The sequence below is a fragment of the Melozone crissalis genome, unplaced genomic scaffold, assembly GCF_028551555.1.
Source record: "Melozone crissalis strain CALT ecotype California unplaced genomic scaffold, PUWL_Pcris_2 ptg000108l_1, whole genome shotgun sequence".
In the NCBI taxonomy this organism is placed as follows: Eukaryota; Metazoa; Chordata; class Aves; order Passeriformes; family Passerellidae; genus Melozone; species Melozone crissalis.
This window is the reverse complement of record NW_026535885.1, coordinates 1430074-1445816: the sequence shown is the minus strand read 5'-3', so window position 1 is coordinate 1445816 and position 15743 is coordinate 1430074. Positions and strand designations below refer to the sequence as shown.

The following is a 15743-nucleotide window of genomic DNA, read 5'->3' as shown; positions in this document are numbered from 1 at the left end:
AAACCCCCAAAAAAATAGAGGAAAAGAAAAACCCACGAGGGAAAAAAAAAATCTTTAAATTTTCCTTCCTTTCCTCCTTTGGGACAACAGGGCTTTGAGCAGAAATGTCAGTGTGATTTTCACACCACTTTCTCTCCCATTGATTCCCTATCCTGTTTTTTAATCAGAGATTCGGTTCTCTCACAGCATCGCTAACAGAGGCGTCTATTTTAGGAAACACCAGAGGTTTTAAGAAGCTGAGGAGAAAAAGATTATCAACTCATATGGGCTCAGCCTGGAAAGGGAGGAAAAAAATCCTTTAATTGAAATCCCCAGGCTGAAATTCTGTGCAGATTTACCTAAATGGACTTCAAATGATGTCCCTAATATATCAAGGCCAGCTTTTAACTTAATTCAAGCCCTGGGCATGCGTCTGCAGCCCTTGCACAAGCTGGGCTTTGGATGCTCACTGAGATTATTAGTTTTAAGTGCTAAATCATGCAAGTGTGAAACCCAAATATAAAAACCTGGGCCAGCAATACACCAGCCCAAAGCTCCAAGCAGGAAACAGGATTTTTTTTTTTTTTTAGTATGTTAAGCATTTGTTTATATTTTTCCAAATTTAAGCTGGCAAAATCTTGGTGAAAGGACAGATATTGAGTATTTTCCGGTTGGGGAGCAGCAGCTGGAGCTGTGAAGGAACAATATCACGGTTTAATTCCAGTTCAAAGGGACAAAATTTTGTTCCAAAGCTGCTTGGAAGGCTTTTGAGTGCTCCCAATTTTCCAGCTCAGCCTAAACATTTCCTTGGGAAAGCCAGAAGGCTTTGGGAGTCACTGGGGGTTTTCAATAAATAGGTTAAAATAAATAGGTTAAACCTGCCTGGCACAAAGATTCCACACAAGGCAGACCCATCCTCGAGGGGTTTTTGCCCGAAGCAAGTGCAGAGTGCACAGATAAACTGGGAAAACATCTCCTGGCACAGAGGAGCCCCCAGCCCCACGAGGAAGAGGAGCAGCAGCAACAAACAGAGGCACCAAGGACATTTCCCTCCTCTCTCCTGCCCCTAACCCGGGGAAAATGAGCCCCCATTCCCATAACAAACATCCCCTGCACGAGCAGGGAGCCTGGCTCACGGGATGAGGTCCTTGCTGGGCTTTGGGGGATCCCCCCAACCCAACCCCACTATTTGCTGTTTGGGGTCTGCTGCTTGTCCTGCGCCGGCCGCTTGTGTTTCTGCGCCACGCCGTAGGGCACGTGGGCGGCCACGGCGCCCATCTCCTGCGCCCCCTCCACGTGGAACATCTGGTCGTCGAAGAAGATGTGGGGCCTGATCTTCCTGAGCAGAGGGCCCTTGGGAGCCCCCGCCAGGAACAGAGCCTCGTCCGTCTCCAGGCCCCAGCTGCGCAGAGTCTTTAGGGCGCGGGCGCCCGAGCTGGCCGCGCTGCGCGCCGTCACCAGGTACGTGCGGATGGGGCACTCCAGCCTCAGCCCCTTGGAGTAGAACTTCTTCTGCAGCTTGCCCAGCGCCTCCAGGAAGCCCTTCAGGGGGCCCTGAGGGGGCAAGGAATCTTCGGTCAGCTTTTTAATCAGCAGGTTCCTGTCGTCGCTCTGTGAGCCGGCCCCAAACCATCCCCTGCGCCACCACCCAGTGTCGCAGACATCTCTCGTGAAAAATCCTTTCCTTAGGATTTTTCCTCCTGAGAAGCTGAGAGGCCCCAGGAACAAAATGTAAACAATGGTTATCTGCTGCTGTGGAATGCAGCAGGCAGATCTTTGCTTGGCCCATGTTGGTTGTTTCTAATTAATGGCCAATCACAGTCAGCTAGCTTGGACAGAGAGTCAGAGCCACAAACCTTTGTTATCATTCTTTTCTATTCCATTCTTAGCCAGCCTTCTGATGAAATCCTTTCTTCTATTCTTTCAGTATAGTTTTAATATAATATATATCATAAAATAATAAATCAAGCCTTCTGAAACATGGACTCAGATCCTCGTCTTATCCTCAGACCCCTGTGAACACAGTCACAACCTCGCACCCCACTGTGGCTTGATCCCAGAGTTTGGAGCATCCCATGAGAGCTGCCTCTCTCCCAGAGCCTTTTCCAGCCCTCAGCCCAGCTCTACCTGTGCCAGGGGTTTGTTCTCGTGGGCCTTTTCGTGCTCAAAGAACATGTCCAGGCCGTGAGCCTTCACGATCTGCTCCGACTCATCCGAGAAGAGCACGGCGTCCCCGTCGAACGCCACCCTCAGCTGCTTCTCCGACACCTCCAGGTCCCTGCTGGGGCTGAAGATGGTGGCTGCAGCAATCCCTGGGGGTGAGGCAGGAGGTGGCAGTTATCCAAGGATCCGTCCTCGTGGCTCAGCAGCGAGGAGCAGAGCAAAACACGACGGGCTGGGAGCAAAGCGCCGCGAGGAGACGCGAGTGGGATCACCTGCAGCTCGGCCCCGAGAGCTTCCACAGCAAGAACAAACCCCCAGATGACAAACCACGCTTTGCATACAAGAATTAAGGAGGAAAAACACCGCCTTTGCCTCGGGAGAGCTGTGGAGCTGGAGGAAAGGCTCATTTCTATGGAAACTGGAGGCTCTTTGGAGCGTCAGCGATGTGGGGCAAGGCAAACTTTAAGTGCACGTTGGATTAGGGACATGGAAACTGGAGTTATCCTTCCTGGGATCAACCCCCCTGAGGGCTCCAGGCTCCCCCCACTGCCCTTCCCCTGAGCTGGACCCCAGACTCACCCTCTTCAATGGCCCCACTCACTTTCTCTGCATCAGAGGAGAGGTAGAGGTTGGTGTGATAGGCCTTGAGGTAACAGATGGGGCTGTTCCCTCCTGTCATGCAGAACCTCTCGATGAACAGATCTGCGGGCAAGAGGGACCCCAAGGTGAGCCTGGCTGCCCCCCAAACCCAGCCTTGGTGCTGGAAGTTAATTTTGGTTCTGCTGCCCAACAGCAGGGCCAACACCCAGAGCTCCTCCCCACCAGCCAACACCCAGAAAATCCGGGAAAAATATAAAAAATGGGAGAAAACATCTCCTTTTCTTGGTGCCCAGCAATGCCACCACCCAAAAGCCACCAAAGCCAGCTGTGTCCCCATCTCACCGTAGTGGTTGATGCTGTTGATCAAGCGAACCCCAACCTGGGCGTGGTTGTTGGTCATGAGGACGATGTCGAAGAGCTCCTCGCTGTCGGGGTAGAGCTCACGGAGCTGAGCATTCACTGCCTCCAGAGCCTGCAGCACCACGGGGAGAGGGGCTGGGTGTCAGCCAGGCCCCCCCAGGCACGGCCCTGACCCCCTTCCCACCCAGCAAAACACTCCTGGTCACCAAATCCACAAATCTGGCCAGCCCCAGGTGTGGTGCTCATCCCTTTCCACCAACAGAACACTCCTGGTGACCAAAATCCCCACCTCAACTACACCCCGAGCCAAGCTGAGATCAGCTGGGAAAAAATAGATTCATTTTAAGGGGAGGGGAAATTCCACCTAGCTACTCCTCTGTTTTTAAACACAAAAGGTTTGGAGTTATTAAATAGGGATAAATTAGCTCCAAGTTACAGACAAGTGTTTTCCAAGCAATCAGAAACAAGTCTTGCCCCACTGAGCTGATTAATCTATTTATTGGGAACAGGCTCCAGCACCCAAAACTGCACTAACTGCTACAGAGGTTGGAAAATAATTTTCAAGTTTGAAATGCCTCATTTCAACACGTCAGAATTAGAAATTGGCCGACTCGGGAGCAAGGCTAAACTCAGCCAATTTACAAGAATAAATAAACTGGAATAATAATCATAATTACAAAAAAATAAAAAAGACAATTCCCTAAAGGGAAACTTTAAATGTGATCCGAGGAGATGATTTGTTCAATTCTTGGGCTCAGGATGGAAAATCCAGCCCTGGAAACAGCACACTTGCTGGGAGGTTTGTCTGCCCTGTGTTTGCTAGTGTCCATCCTGGCCTCACATGAGCTCTGCCCCTTTCCCAGAATTTCTGGGGAGCTGTGGCTGCTCACCTTGACGAAGGGGAAGGCAGCCCCGGGGAGGAAGGGCTCGTTCTCGTGGTCCAGCTGGTATTTCACATAGGCCTCCACGCCCTGCTCCGTGTAGATCTTCTGCTCCTCCTCCATGCGGAACAGCGCCCGCGAGGACACGGCGATGGTGATGGCGTTCTCAGGTTTGGGCTGTGGGCACAGGGACAAATCAGGGAGGGACAAATCAGGGAGGCAGCCCCCAGGTGGATCTCCCAGCATGAAAGGCCACAAGGTGGGTGACACCTCTGAAATTTTTTGGAGAAAGACAGAGCGGCTGCATCCCAGCGCTTCAACAGATGAAGCCCTGTGTCGCAGATGCAGACATCTTTTATGGAAAATCTTTTCCTTAGGGTTTTTCCTCCTGAGAAGCTGAGAGGCCCCAGGAACAAAATGTAAACAATGGTTATCTGCTGCTGTGGAATGCAACAGGTGCATCTGGGATTGGTCTCATGTGGTTGTTTCTAATTAATAGCCAATCCAAGTGAGATGGCTCAGACAGAGAGTCTGAGCCACAAACCTTTGTCATCATTCTTTCCTATTCTATTCTTAGCCAGGCTTCTGATTAAATCCTTTCTTCTATTCTTTTAGTATGGTTTTAATATAATATATATAATAAAATAATAAATCAAGCCTTCTGAAACATGGAGTCAGATCCTCATCTCTTCCCTCATCCTCAGAGCCCTCCGAACACGGTCACAAAGCCCTGGTGCTCCATCCCCACACATCTGGGACGCCTCAGATCCCCCTGCCGAGCCCTCCCGCTGCAAGCAGGCTCCCAGCCCCCGTGCAGAGCCCATGAGGAGCTGCTGAGGGCCGTGCAGATGGAATTTGTGTGGCTTTTCCCACCCCCCAGGCAGGAATGAGCTGCGCTCTGCGGCTGAGCCAGACCCGCATCCCGTGACGCCGTCCAGATGTGACAAACAGCCCGCGCCAGCTCAGCTCCTCCAAACACTTGATACAGCTATTGTGGGTGGGAACATGACAAACAGGTGGTGCAAGCAAGGATTTATGAGTCATTATTATTGATGTTTGAGGGCTCCATCCAAAACTCAAATCCAAAACCTCCTCCAGCTGAAGCCATGGAGGCGCCTCCAGAGGGACGTGGCAGGGACAGAGGGGACAGAGGGGAAGTCAAGCTCATCTTGACCCTCACCCATCCTCCCTCTCTGTCCCCTGTTAATCCCCATCACTCACTTGCAAGCACAAAAATAAGTTAATCACTAATTACAGTGAGAAATCCTGGCGGCCAGGACAGCAAATCCTACAGAGGGACAGTGGCACAGGGAGTCCTGTCCCCTATAGGGGTGTCCAGCGAGCAGGACAGGGCTTGGGGGGCTCTCTGAGCAATCCTGGCAGTGAGCACTGCAGGAACACCTCACTCCCTGCTCCTGCGTGCCTTCCAGGATCCTGTGTGCCATGAGTAATCCTCTTTGCTCAGGGTGGAGGGTGCCTCCTCCAGGCGCTCCAAAGTTCAAGCTCCCACCCTGCCCGGGGCTGAACTTTGCCAGGGCCAGGGTGCCCCATCCACACCGGGCTGGCTCTGCCCCCAGCCCCACCCAGGAATGAGTCAGTGGGAGCCTCCAGGACATTCCCAGCACCAGATCCATCCCAGGCACCTCTCCAGAGGCTGCATCCACTCCCAAAATCCCCCGAATCCTCCAAATCGCCAGCAAAGCGATTAAACAGCGGGCATTAGGACGAGATCCAGATTAGCTGGGGCTGAGAAGATCAGCGTGGGCACAGGGATCCCTCTCCCACAGCATTTCCAGGCAATCAGGTCCCTTTTGGAAGTGGCTCTTTTAGGAAAGCAGGAGAAAACCCCCCAGGACAGGCAGGACCTGACCCATGACACCAGCACTGAACCACAGCCAGGTCCCCAAGGAGTGTCAGCTATTAACTGGTCACAGGCCAAGCCTTGGCACTTCAGCTCATTAATTAATAACCATGGCGTCACGGGCCATTTATTAGCTGAAAATATTAATAACTCTGAAAGGTCTTGGGACATCCGGCCATTAGCTGTTGCTCCATCCTGCTCTGGAATCCCTGCAGTGCTGGGTGGGCAGGAAATCTTCCAGGTGTGTTTTGCTCCCTGATCCTGCACCGGGGTCCGCCTAATTCTGATTCCCAGGACAGAAAACAGCTCAGCAGCCCAGATGTAACAGCACTGAGGTGTGTTCTGAGGGGTGAGGAGGATATTTGGGGTCACAAGCCAAGCTTGGGGTGCCCAGAAGGAATTTCCATCCACACCTTGCACAACAGCCCTGGCTGCTCAAGGTTCCTTCCCCGCCCCTGAAAGGCACCAGCCCTCGGGGAGGTTCATTGAAGAGGCAATAAACACAGCAATAAAAATAACCCCGAGCCCCAGGCGTGGGCAGCTGGAGCCCCAGAGGGCAGGCAGCTCTGGGAATGGGATCCTGCCAAGGAAGATTTGCACCTTGCGCAGCACCCGGGGCAGGAAAAGTCTCACCCGGGTGTGCTAAGGCAGCTCCCAGCCCTGCTGCTCCCTGGGAAATGCTGACATTTGGGAAAACGAGGCGATTCTGCACTGCGAGGAGGGAATCTGCGTTTTGACATTTTCTTTGAAGTGGATTTCGTTTGGAAGCGTTCCCTCCTCAAGGTTGCTTGGATGCCTCTCCGTCCCCATTAGTGCTGCAGATGGTCACTGCAACGCTCCAAAATGAGCTTTAAAAAGCCTCAGGAACCACAGCACCTCAAATCCTCCCTCTGAGTGCTGCTAACAGCCCACCCTACCCCGCTTTTCCCCAGAAATCGAGATGTTTCAAGGCAAATATTCTTTCTTTTGTAACATGAAATGTGCGCATGGGAGGGGGTGGGTTTGGTCTCACAGCCCCCATCCCACCACAGCCTCCTGCTCTGCCCTGCAGGCTTTGGGCTGAATCACAAACTCTGTTTTCCCCTCAAAGCATCATCCAAGGCCAGCCAAGGTCAGTGAAAGCTCATCCAGCACAAGTCCAGGCTCTGCTCAGCTGAATCCCAACTGAATTTGGGGATTCGTGGTGAGCTCCTCTTCCTCCCCATGGGAAGGTCAGATCCAGCCCCCTCCTGAACCTCGAGCAAGAGATTAATGATGGCTTTAAGTGTGAACAGGGTGTGGGGAAGGTCCCATCCCAACCCTGGGTCCATCCTCAGGGTCAGCCAAACAGGAGGGACAACCAGGGACGTGTCAGAGGAACATCAGCCACGGGCACAGCTCCAGGAGCTCCACAAGGCTCAAACCCCACCTGAGAAGTGCAAAAAGTCCTTTCCAGCAGGCTCCAGCTCCACTGAGTGCAAAGCCCAGCCCGAACCCCCCAGTTTTGGGGTGAAGGTGTATTTCAGGAGGGACTGGGAACAGCCCAATTTTCTGCCTGCAGATCCAACAGCTGGCAGCCTTTAAACCGCTGCTCTAATCACTAAATCCCCAGCAGCCCCCCAAGGATTAGAGGCACACATTTGGAAATCCCAGAGGCTCCCAGGACGTGCAGAGGGGCTGTGTTATCCCACCCAGGAGAGCCAGAGGTGCCCTCGGTGCCACCCAACCCCAGCAGCTCCACCGCCACATCTGGAGGAGCCCATTCTGCACCCCTGGATCCTTTTGGCTGCACCCAACTCCATCCTAAAATCCTGCAGGAATTCTGGGCACTTCCCTGGATGCTGCAGAACACCAAATCCTCGTGATTAATTCAATATTCACAGGATTTTTGGCCATGGAAAGGGAAGAGGAAGGGTTTGCTCCATGGTTAAGCATTATCCCCACCCCAGCATCCCAAAAATCACACAAGGCTGAGAGGGATGGGTCCCAAAGGGTGCCCAGAGGAGGGGAGCCAGCAGCAAAGCAACTCCCACTGTCACCAGAGAGGCTGGGGACATTTCCAGCATTGCTGAAGGGTGACAGGTCTCATTGCTGACCTCCCTGGCAGGAGCCAGCCTGTGGCAAGAGCTGCGACCACTGCAGAGCAGGAACGCCCCACGCACCCATTGCCCAGCCAGGAATGGCTCCCCAAAATCAGCTTTTCTTTGGTCACCTCACTGCTCTCTGCTGCTCCTGTGGGGCCAGGGGGACAGACAGACGGACAGACAGACAGACAGACAGACAGCTGACACCAAACCCCATTTCCTGAAGGCGCCCCGGGCACTGCCAGCCCCCTGCTCGGGGATCAGATTAAAGTTCAGGCTGGTTTGGAGATTTCCAAGAACATTATTTATACTGCAGGGAAGCGCCCTGCAGCCGTCCATCAGGGGCTGGCAGCTGTGGGAGGGCAGCTGAGCTGCGCCCACCGCCCACAGGAGAGGGGCACAGAGCCTGGCATCACCCCCAGGACATGGTGGCACAGCTGAGCTGGCTGCCCACAGCCATAGGGCAGAGGCTGGCACACAGCCTGGCATCACCCCCAACCCCACAGAGCATGGTGGCACAGCCACAGGGCACCCAGGAGAGGCTGGCACAGAGCCTGGCATCACCCCCAGGGCATGGTGGCACAGCTGAGCTGGCTGCCCACAGCCATAGGGCAGAGGCTGGCACACAGCCTGGCATCACCCCCAACCCCACAGAGCATGGTGGCACAGCCACAGGGCACCCAGGAAAGGCTGGCACAGCTCCTGGCATCACCCCCAGCCCCACAGGGCACAGCCCAGCTCCAGGATGTGAGCACCCAGATCTCGGTTTGCAAAGCACATGGCTGCCCCCCCTGTGCCTCAGTTTCCCCTGGTCAGCGAGCTGGCTGCGAGGAGAGGAAGAGGAGGAGCCTGGGCTGGCATCCATGGGCAAAGCAGGGCATGAAAGACAAGGAGCTGCATCCTGCCACCATGCCAGGCTGTGCCTCTGCTCCGGGAGGGCACAGGCAGCAGCAAGGTGAGCTGGCACAGGGGCCAGGAACGGGGGTGAGGGAAGGGGAAGGCACAAGGGGTGCCCCAAGTGAGGGTTTGGAGGTGTCCCCTCATGGACAGCTCACACCCAGAGCTTTGCCACCAAGGTGCCACCAAGGAGGGTGCCACAGGAGGTGCCACCAAGGAAGGTGGCACAGGAGGTGCCAGCATAGAAGGTGCCAGCTGTCACCGAGGCCAGCACCTCTGCCACATCCCAGTTTTGGGGGTCCCAGGGCCCCAAGGGTGGCCGTGGCTGTGTCTGGGGGGGCTCACAGGCTGCAGGGCCAGGCGGGGACAGCCCCCAGCCCCATTATCCCGCTGCCATTCCGGGACACGGCCGCGCTTCCAGGCACTCCCGTGGTTAAAACAGGCTCAGCCCTCGTTAGGTAACACAGGCTGTCCCTCTGATCTCCAGGTGAGCGAGGGGCACCACACCCCTGTGCCACCCCTGTGCCACCCCCTGGCTGTCCCCCTCGACTCCTGGCTGTCCCCAGCTCTGTCAGTGCCACCCTCCTGTCCCTGGCAGCGCCTCCCGCCTTGGCACAGGGCACAGGCGGCTCATGGGGCACCGGGCCACCCTGCAAGGACAGCTCGGCCCAGGAGGGAGCCAGGAGAGCCTGCGGGAACCCAGGGGGATCCAGAGAGACCCCAACAACCGAGGGATGCCATGGAGGAGTGGGAGCACCTGGGGGAATCCCCAAGGAACTGGATGGAGGCAGTGGAGAAACACCAGAGAGACCAGGGGGGAACCCACAGAGCCTGGGGGAGATGGGGAACACGGAGACACTGAGGGGGACCCCAAAACAGGTGGGGGAAATGAGACACCAGGAGGGATCCTGGAGGAGATGGGGAACACGGAGAGACTCATGGGGACCCCAAAACTCATGGAGGAAATGGGGCATCAGGAAGGACCCCAGAGATCCTGGAGGAAATGGAGAACACGGAGAGACTCAAGGGGACCCCAAAACTCGTGGGGGAAACGGGGCACCGGGAGGGACCCCAGAGATCCTGGAGGAGATTGGGCACTGGGAGGGATCCTGGAGGAGATGGGGAACATGGAGACGCTCAAGGGGACCCCAAAACTCGTGGAGGAAATGGGGCACCAGGAGGGACCCAGAAATCCTGGGGGAAATGGGGCACCGGGAGGGATCCTGGAGGAGATGGGGCGCCCACAGCCACCCCAGGAGGTTCCATGGGGGAACCCAGGGAAGATGAGAACCCGCAGGAGCTGGGACGCCTGGAGGAGACACGGGCAGGGGATGGGGCAGGCAGGGAGCGCTATGCGGGGGCTCTCACCGATTTGGGTTTCTTCTTGGGGGCCAGGTTGTCGTAGAAAGCCTTGGCTTCATCCCAGGGCCGGCCCGGCGCCCCGGCGGGGCCCGGCGGCTCCATGGCACCGGGGACAGCGGCGGCTCCGCTCCGTCTGTGGCCCCGGTAGCACCGGTGGCTCCGCTCCTTGCGCGTCCCCGCGGCTCCGGTGGCACCGGGGGCTCCGCTCCGTGCGCGGCCCCGCTCCGCGCGTCCCAGCAGCTCCCGGAGCCGGGGCCGGCGCGGCGGAACGCGCTTTATATGGCATCCCATGAAGCTCCGGGCTCTCCGTGCACCGGGACACGCGTTAACCTCTTCGGCACCGAGCGCTGCTCGCTCCGCCCGGTGATACCGGGGAATTGACGGGGAGCCCCCGCTCCGGGGCACAGAACGGCCGGGAGCGAGGGGATGGGGACAGAGGTGGCACCAGCAGGAGCGGTGGGGCAGCGCTGGGGACACCGCTCGGTGCCCGGCTCGCTGCTCCTGCTGTGCCCAAGGGCGGGTGTGGGGTTGGGACATCCTTGGGAGCGCAGGGGGGACACTCAGGGAGGATGGAGCAGCCAGGGAGGACAGAGGGGTGGTGGGACCCCGCTCCGTGCCAGGGTGAGTTGTGGTGGTGGGACCCTGCTCCATGACCTGTGGTGCGGGACCCCGGTCCGTGCCAGGGTGAGCTGTGCCATTCTCTGCTTCATGGAATCAGTGCCGGTGTTAATTAAGGCTCTCCTCTCCCAGGAGTGCCGCTGGGAGCCGCACACTCAGCTCAGGTTAAAAATTCCACCACAATCAGCAGACCCTCAAAAGTCCTTGGGGAGCAGGGGGTGCAGCCCAGAGACCAAAACCCAAAGAGCCAGGAAGGGGCAAGGGATGGAGATGTCACCCGGGGAGAGGTCACAGGGCAGGGTTTTACCAAAATCCCTGTGCTCCAGCTAAAGAAAAACCCTCCCTACAGAGAACAGCCCCATGTGGTCCACGAGACCAACCCAACACCGAGGTCCAGGTGAGGAGAGCAGAGCCAGCTGTGTGTGGTGAGCAGGGCTGGCTCCAGCAATCCCACACCCTTTGGGAATTCACCATTTCAGCCTCACAGATTTCCTTTCCCCAGGGTTTTTTTTGCAGCTCTCTGCTGGGGAACACCTGAGCTTCCTTCGGGGTGGAATGAGGAGCTCGGGATCACCAGGTTATTCCTGGAGTTTTTGAGTTGCTGCCCTTTGAGGCAGCAGCCCTGGCACATTCCCAGCTCCTGCAGGGTGGGAGAAGCTGCCCCGTTCCCTCTTCCCCAGCACTGAGCTGCAGACTCACACGTGCTCCTGGAAAGCACAAGTGCAGAGCTCTGCCATCAGCAGCTCTCCTAAAAATAAATCCCTGCCGTGCTTTTGGCGCCTTCCCATCTCTGTGCTGGACACAGCAAGGGCTGGGGAGTCGCAGGGTGCAGGTGAGATGGGAGCCAGCCCTGCCAGATTGATTCCAGAGAAGGATTGAAAATTTGGTGAGAGCTCCTTAGCAACAGTCACTGTCTGTGCAGGCTGCTGAGGGAGAGGCCAGAGGAAAATCTGTGCTGGGAAGATGGGGGTGGAGGAAAGAAGGACAAAGATGCACAGAGAGAGCAGGTCCCAGCTGCTGAGAGATGGAGACAAAGCCAGCAGCCCTGAGGGAAGGGCACAGCCACATTCCCAAATGAGAGCCATTTCCAGAGAGGTTTGGGGCCTGGGGCTCCCCACCCCAAAAGGGACATTCTCTTGCCCAGAGCTGCCTGCACAACTGAAGGGTTTCAACCTTCAAGGAACCTGTGCTGTCCCCAAGGGTTTCTCCACCCCTTGGGGTGTCACAGGCTTGGATGACACCCCTACAACACTCTCAGCAGTGCAGTGTTGTCACCTCACTGTCCCCCAATAAACCACCCAAAAGGGACACCACACACAGGGGACAGTTTATTTGTCCATTAAAAAAATAAGTAAGGACTTCACCACCTCCTAACAGACACCACAGCCACCAACACCACAATGTGCAGACTAAACACCAACCTGGGGCAGGAGGGGTGCGTGCAGCAGGCTGGGAAATGGGGGAGGAAGGAGACAGATTTGTTTCTTGTGGCCTCAGAGCCTTTCCAGGAGGCTCAGCAGGGACAGGACCCATCCACACCTGCCCACAGCAGGGCCACACACGCAGGAGCAGCACCAGGACCTGCCTTCCACAGCCACGCTCCTGAGCCTGCCTCACCTCCGCTCCCAGGAGGGTCAGAAACGGCACAGAGCACCCAGGGCAGCTGGGGACATCGCCCACCTGATGGCATGGAGGGTGGCTGCTGGCATGGCACATCCAGGGCTGGCTTTGGACGCTCCTGTTCTCTGCTGGAGCGTCCTGACCAAGCCTGGCTGTTCCCAGTGTAAAAACAGAGGTGGAAGAGCTAAAGCTGGTGCCAGACCCTGCCCTGGCAGCTTTGCAGGGAATTGCCAGTGAAGGAAGGACCAGGAGCAGGACTTGGGGCTTTTCAGCCTCCCTGGAGGCATCACAAGCCAAGAAATGAGGAGAAAACAGCAGAAATGGGACAGAGCCGGGCTCGGTTAGGAACAGGGAATGGGGCAGTGGGGGAAAGCAGGGAGAAAGCAGCAGGGATGTGGGAACAGCTCAGCCAGGACACACCAGGGGCTGCAGACCACCCATCCCTGGGCTGGGAGAGGGCTGGCAATGCTCAGAGCAGGCTCTGACCTTGTGCATGTGGAACTGCCCAGGATGCAGCCGGAGCAGGGGCAGCAGCAGGGATGGAATGTGGCTCAAGCCTGGGGCCAAATGGGGGAAAAACAGGGATTGAAACCATCACAGGGGCAGAGTTTGGCTGCAGCCAGTCCAGCCCTGAGCGCCAGGGCTCTCTCTATTTCTGCACGTCACACTGCAGGAGCAGGACGATGGAGGGGTCGCTCTTGGCGGCCTCCTTGAACTCCTCCAGGGAGATCTGGTCATCCTTGTCCTTGTCCATCTTTGTGAAGATCTTGTCCACTCGCTGCTGGGGTGTCAGCCCGTCCTGGTTCATCCTCATCATGATCACAGTCCCCACCATCTTGTAAATGGCCTGGAGGAGGAGGAGAGTGGGAATCAGAGGGAATGCTGGAAGCACACAAGACCCCAGGAGAAGACAGGGGACAGAATTGCTGCTCTGTTGGGACCCTGTTCTACCAGATCCACATCAGGCACCTTTCAGGCAAGGCTCTGTGTCTCAGACATATTTTATGAAAAATCCTTTCCTTAGGGTTTTTCCTCCTGAGAAGCTGAAAGGCCTCAGGAACAAAATGTAAACAATGATTATCTGCTGCTGTGGAATGCAACAGGTGCATCTGGGATTGGTCTCATGTGGTTGTTTATAATTAATGGCCAATCACAGTCAGCTGGCTTGGACACTCTGTCTGAGACACAAGCCTTTGTTATCATTCCTTCTTATTTATTCTTCATATCCTTCTTATTTATTCTTAGCCTTCTGATGAAATCCTTCCTTCTATTCTTTTAGTATAGTTTTAATATAATATATATAATAAAATAATAAATCAAGCCTTCTGAAACATGGAGTCACATCCTCATCTCTTCCCTCATCCTAAGACCTTTGTGAACACAGTCACAACTCTGGGTAGGAAAACTCATTTTTTGGTGCCAAAAGGGACTCAACATCTGTGAAAATCCTGGGAAAAGCAACCAATCCCTGCTGGTTTGAAGCACTGGTACCTCAATGATCTCCAGCATCTCCAGGCGTGTGATCTTCCCGTCCCCGTCCAGGTCGTACATCTCGAAGGCCCAGTTGAGTTTCTGCTCGAAGGTGCCCCTGGAGGTGACAGACAGGGCACAGATGAACTCCCTGAAGTCGATGGTGCCGTCCCCGTTCTTGTCGAAGGTGCGGAACGCGTGCTGGGCAAACTTGGAGGCGTCTCCATAGGGGAAAAACTGCGGGAAGGGGAGAAGAGGAGTGGAAATGAGGAGGGGGAACTCTCATTTGGAGCCCCCCAGGTGTCGCAGACATTTTTTCACAGAAATCCTTTCTTTCAGATTTGTCCATTTTCTGGGAAGCTGACGGCCCCAGAAAGAGAATGCAAACAATTGTTATCAGCTGCTGTGACATGCAATAGGATGCACCTGTGATTGGTTCATGTTCCATGTTTATAATTAAGGGCCAATCACAGGAACAAGCTGGGGACAGAGTCCCTGGACACAGAACTTTGTTATAGATTCTTTCCTTCTATTCTTAGCTTAGCAGCCTCTGCAACTTCTCTCTTTATTCTATTTAGCATAGTTATAATGTATTATATATCATATATCAATAAATCCAGCCTTCTGATCAAGAAACAAGATTCTCGTCCTTCTCTCACCACCCCAGCGACCCACTCAGGTGGCTGTAATACCCAGGCAGCGCTCTGACCCCCCCAGCTGGAGCCCACCTTGATGTAGAGCTGCTGGAACTCCTCCAGGTTGAGGATGCCGGTGGGGCAGTCCTTGAGGAAGCCCTTGTACCACTGCTTCAGCTCCTGCTCGCTGAACTCCGTGCTCCTCACCAGGTCATCCAGCATCTCCGGCGCCAGCTTGCTGCTGTGCTTGCCCATGGCTGCCCCTGGGAAGGAAAACCCACGCCAGGATGGAGAGGGATGCTCCTCCCAGGCCCTCATCCAGCCTGCATGATCCTGCATCCCTCTTCTCCCTGCTGGAGCTGATCCGCCCGGCTGATGGGTGTCCACGGAGGACAGCGGCTGTGGCAATGGAAATGTGGCTTTGGCCTTTGGGACAGCCATCAGCATCACCCCAACCCCTGGGCTCATCTTGGGCCGAAGGAAAACACTCAAAAAGCAACTGGAAATTCAGAACTCTTCCCATTGCCTTTGCCGGAGCATGGTCACAGAAGGCTGGAGTGGTTTGGGTTGGAAAGGACCTCAGTTAGCTCCAGCCACGCTGCCATGGCGAGGAACACCTGGGACCTTTTCTAAGGATGGGACAACAAAGAGTCTGCCATTAGGGCACATAAAAGCCTCTCTGGCACCACAGGCCACGCAGCATCCAGCAGGCCACAGAGATGCCAAGGGGAAGATCTTGTCCATCTTGGGGAAGATGGGGTCTGTAAGGCTCCATTTGCTGCCTAGGGTTAGAGTTACATCTAGGGTTAGGGTTTTGAAAGCCACAAAGCCAGAGCTAAAAAAGGCATCCCAAGCAGAACCCAAAACTGCCACAACATGGCTTCCACCACAGCTTTTTCCTTGGAACCAACCTTAGCCCAAGGCTGCGTTTACTGCCTAGGGTTAGGGCTAGGATTTTGAAACCACAAAGCCCAGAGCTCCAGGCACCCTGCAGCTAAAAAAGGCATCCCAAGGGGAACACAAAACTGCCAAAATATGGCTTTCTCCTCTGCTTTTTCCTTGGATCCAGCCTTAGTCCAAGGCTGCATTTACTGCCTAGGGTTAGGGTTACACCTAGGGTTAGGGTTTTGAAAACCAGAAAGCCCAGAGCTCCAGGCACAGTCCAGCTGCAAAAAGGGAACCCAAAATGGTCACAACATGGCTTCCACCACGGCTTTTTCCTTGGAACCAGCCT

General features: G+C 55.5%; 2 protein-coding genes across 2 annotated transcripts; both read right to left on the bottom strand.

Annotated features, from left to right (window-relative positions):
- Positions 1 to 10293, bottom strand: NT5C1A (5'-nucleotidase, cytosolic IA). The gene is made up of 6 exons (XM_054292278.1): positions 10173 to 10293; positions 3993 to 4160; positions 3085 to 3214; positions 2722 to 2844; positions 2107 to 2291; positions 1 to 1533 (listed from the first exon to the last, which is right to left on the bottom strand). The coding sequence occupies exons 1-6, from the start codon at positions 10266 to 10268 to the stop codon at positions 1165 to 1167; spliced, it is 1071 nt and encodes a 356-aa protein (XP_054148253.1). The 5' UTR covers positions 10269 to 10293; the 3' UTR covers positions 1 to 1164.
- A 2328-nt stretch (positions 10294 to 12621) lies between these two features.
- HPCAL4 (hippocalcin like 4) lies at positions 12622 to 14790 on the bottom strand. Its single transcript, XM_054292294.1, has 3 exons — positions 14603 to 14790; positions 13896 to 14111; positions 12622 to 13251 (listed from the first exon to the last, which is right to left on the bottom strand). The coding sequence occupies exons 1-3, from the start codon at positions 14762 to 14764 to the stop codon at positions 13054 to 13056; spliced, it is 576 nt and encodes a 191-aa protein (XP_054148269.1). The 5' UTR covers positions 14765 to 14790; the 3' UTR covers positions 12622 to 13053.
- Between the last annotated feature and the right edge of the window lie 953 nt (positions 14791 to 15743).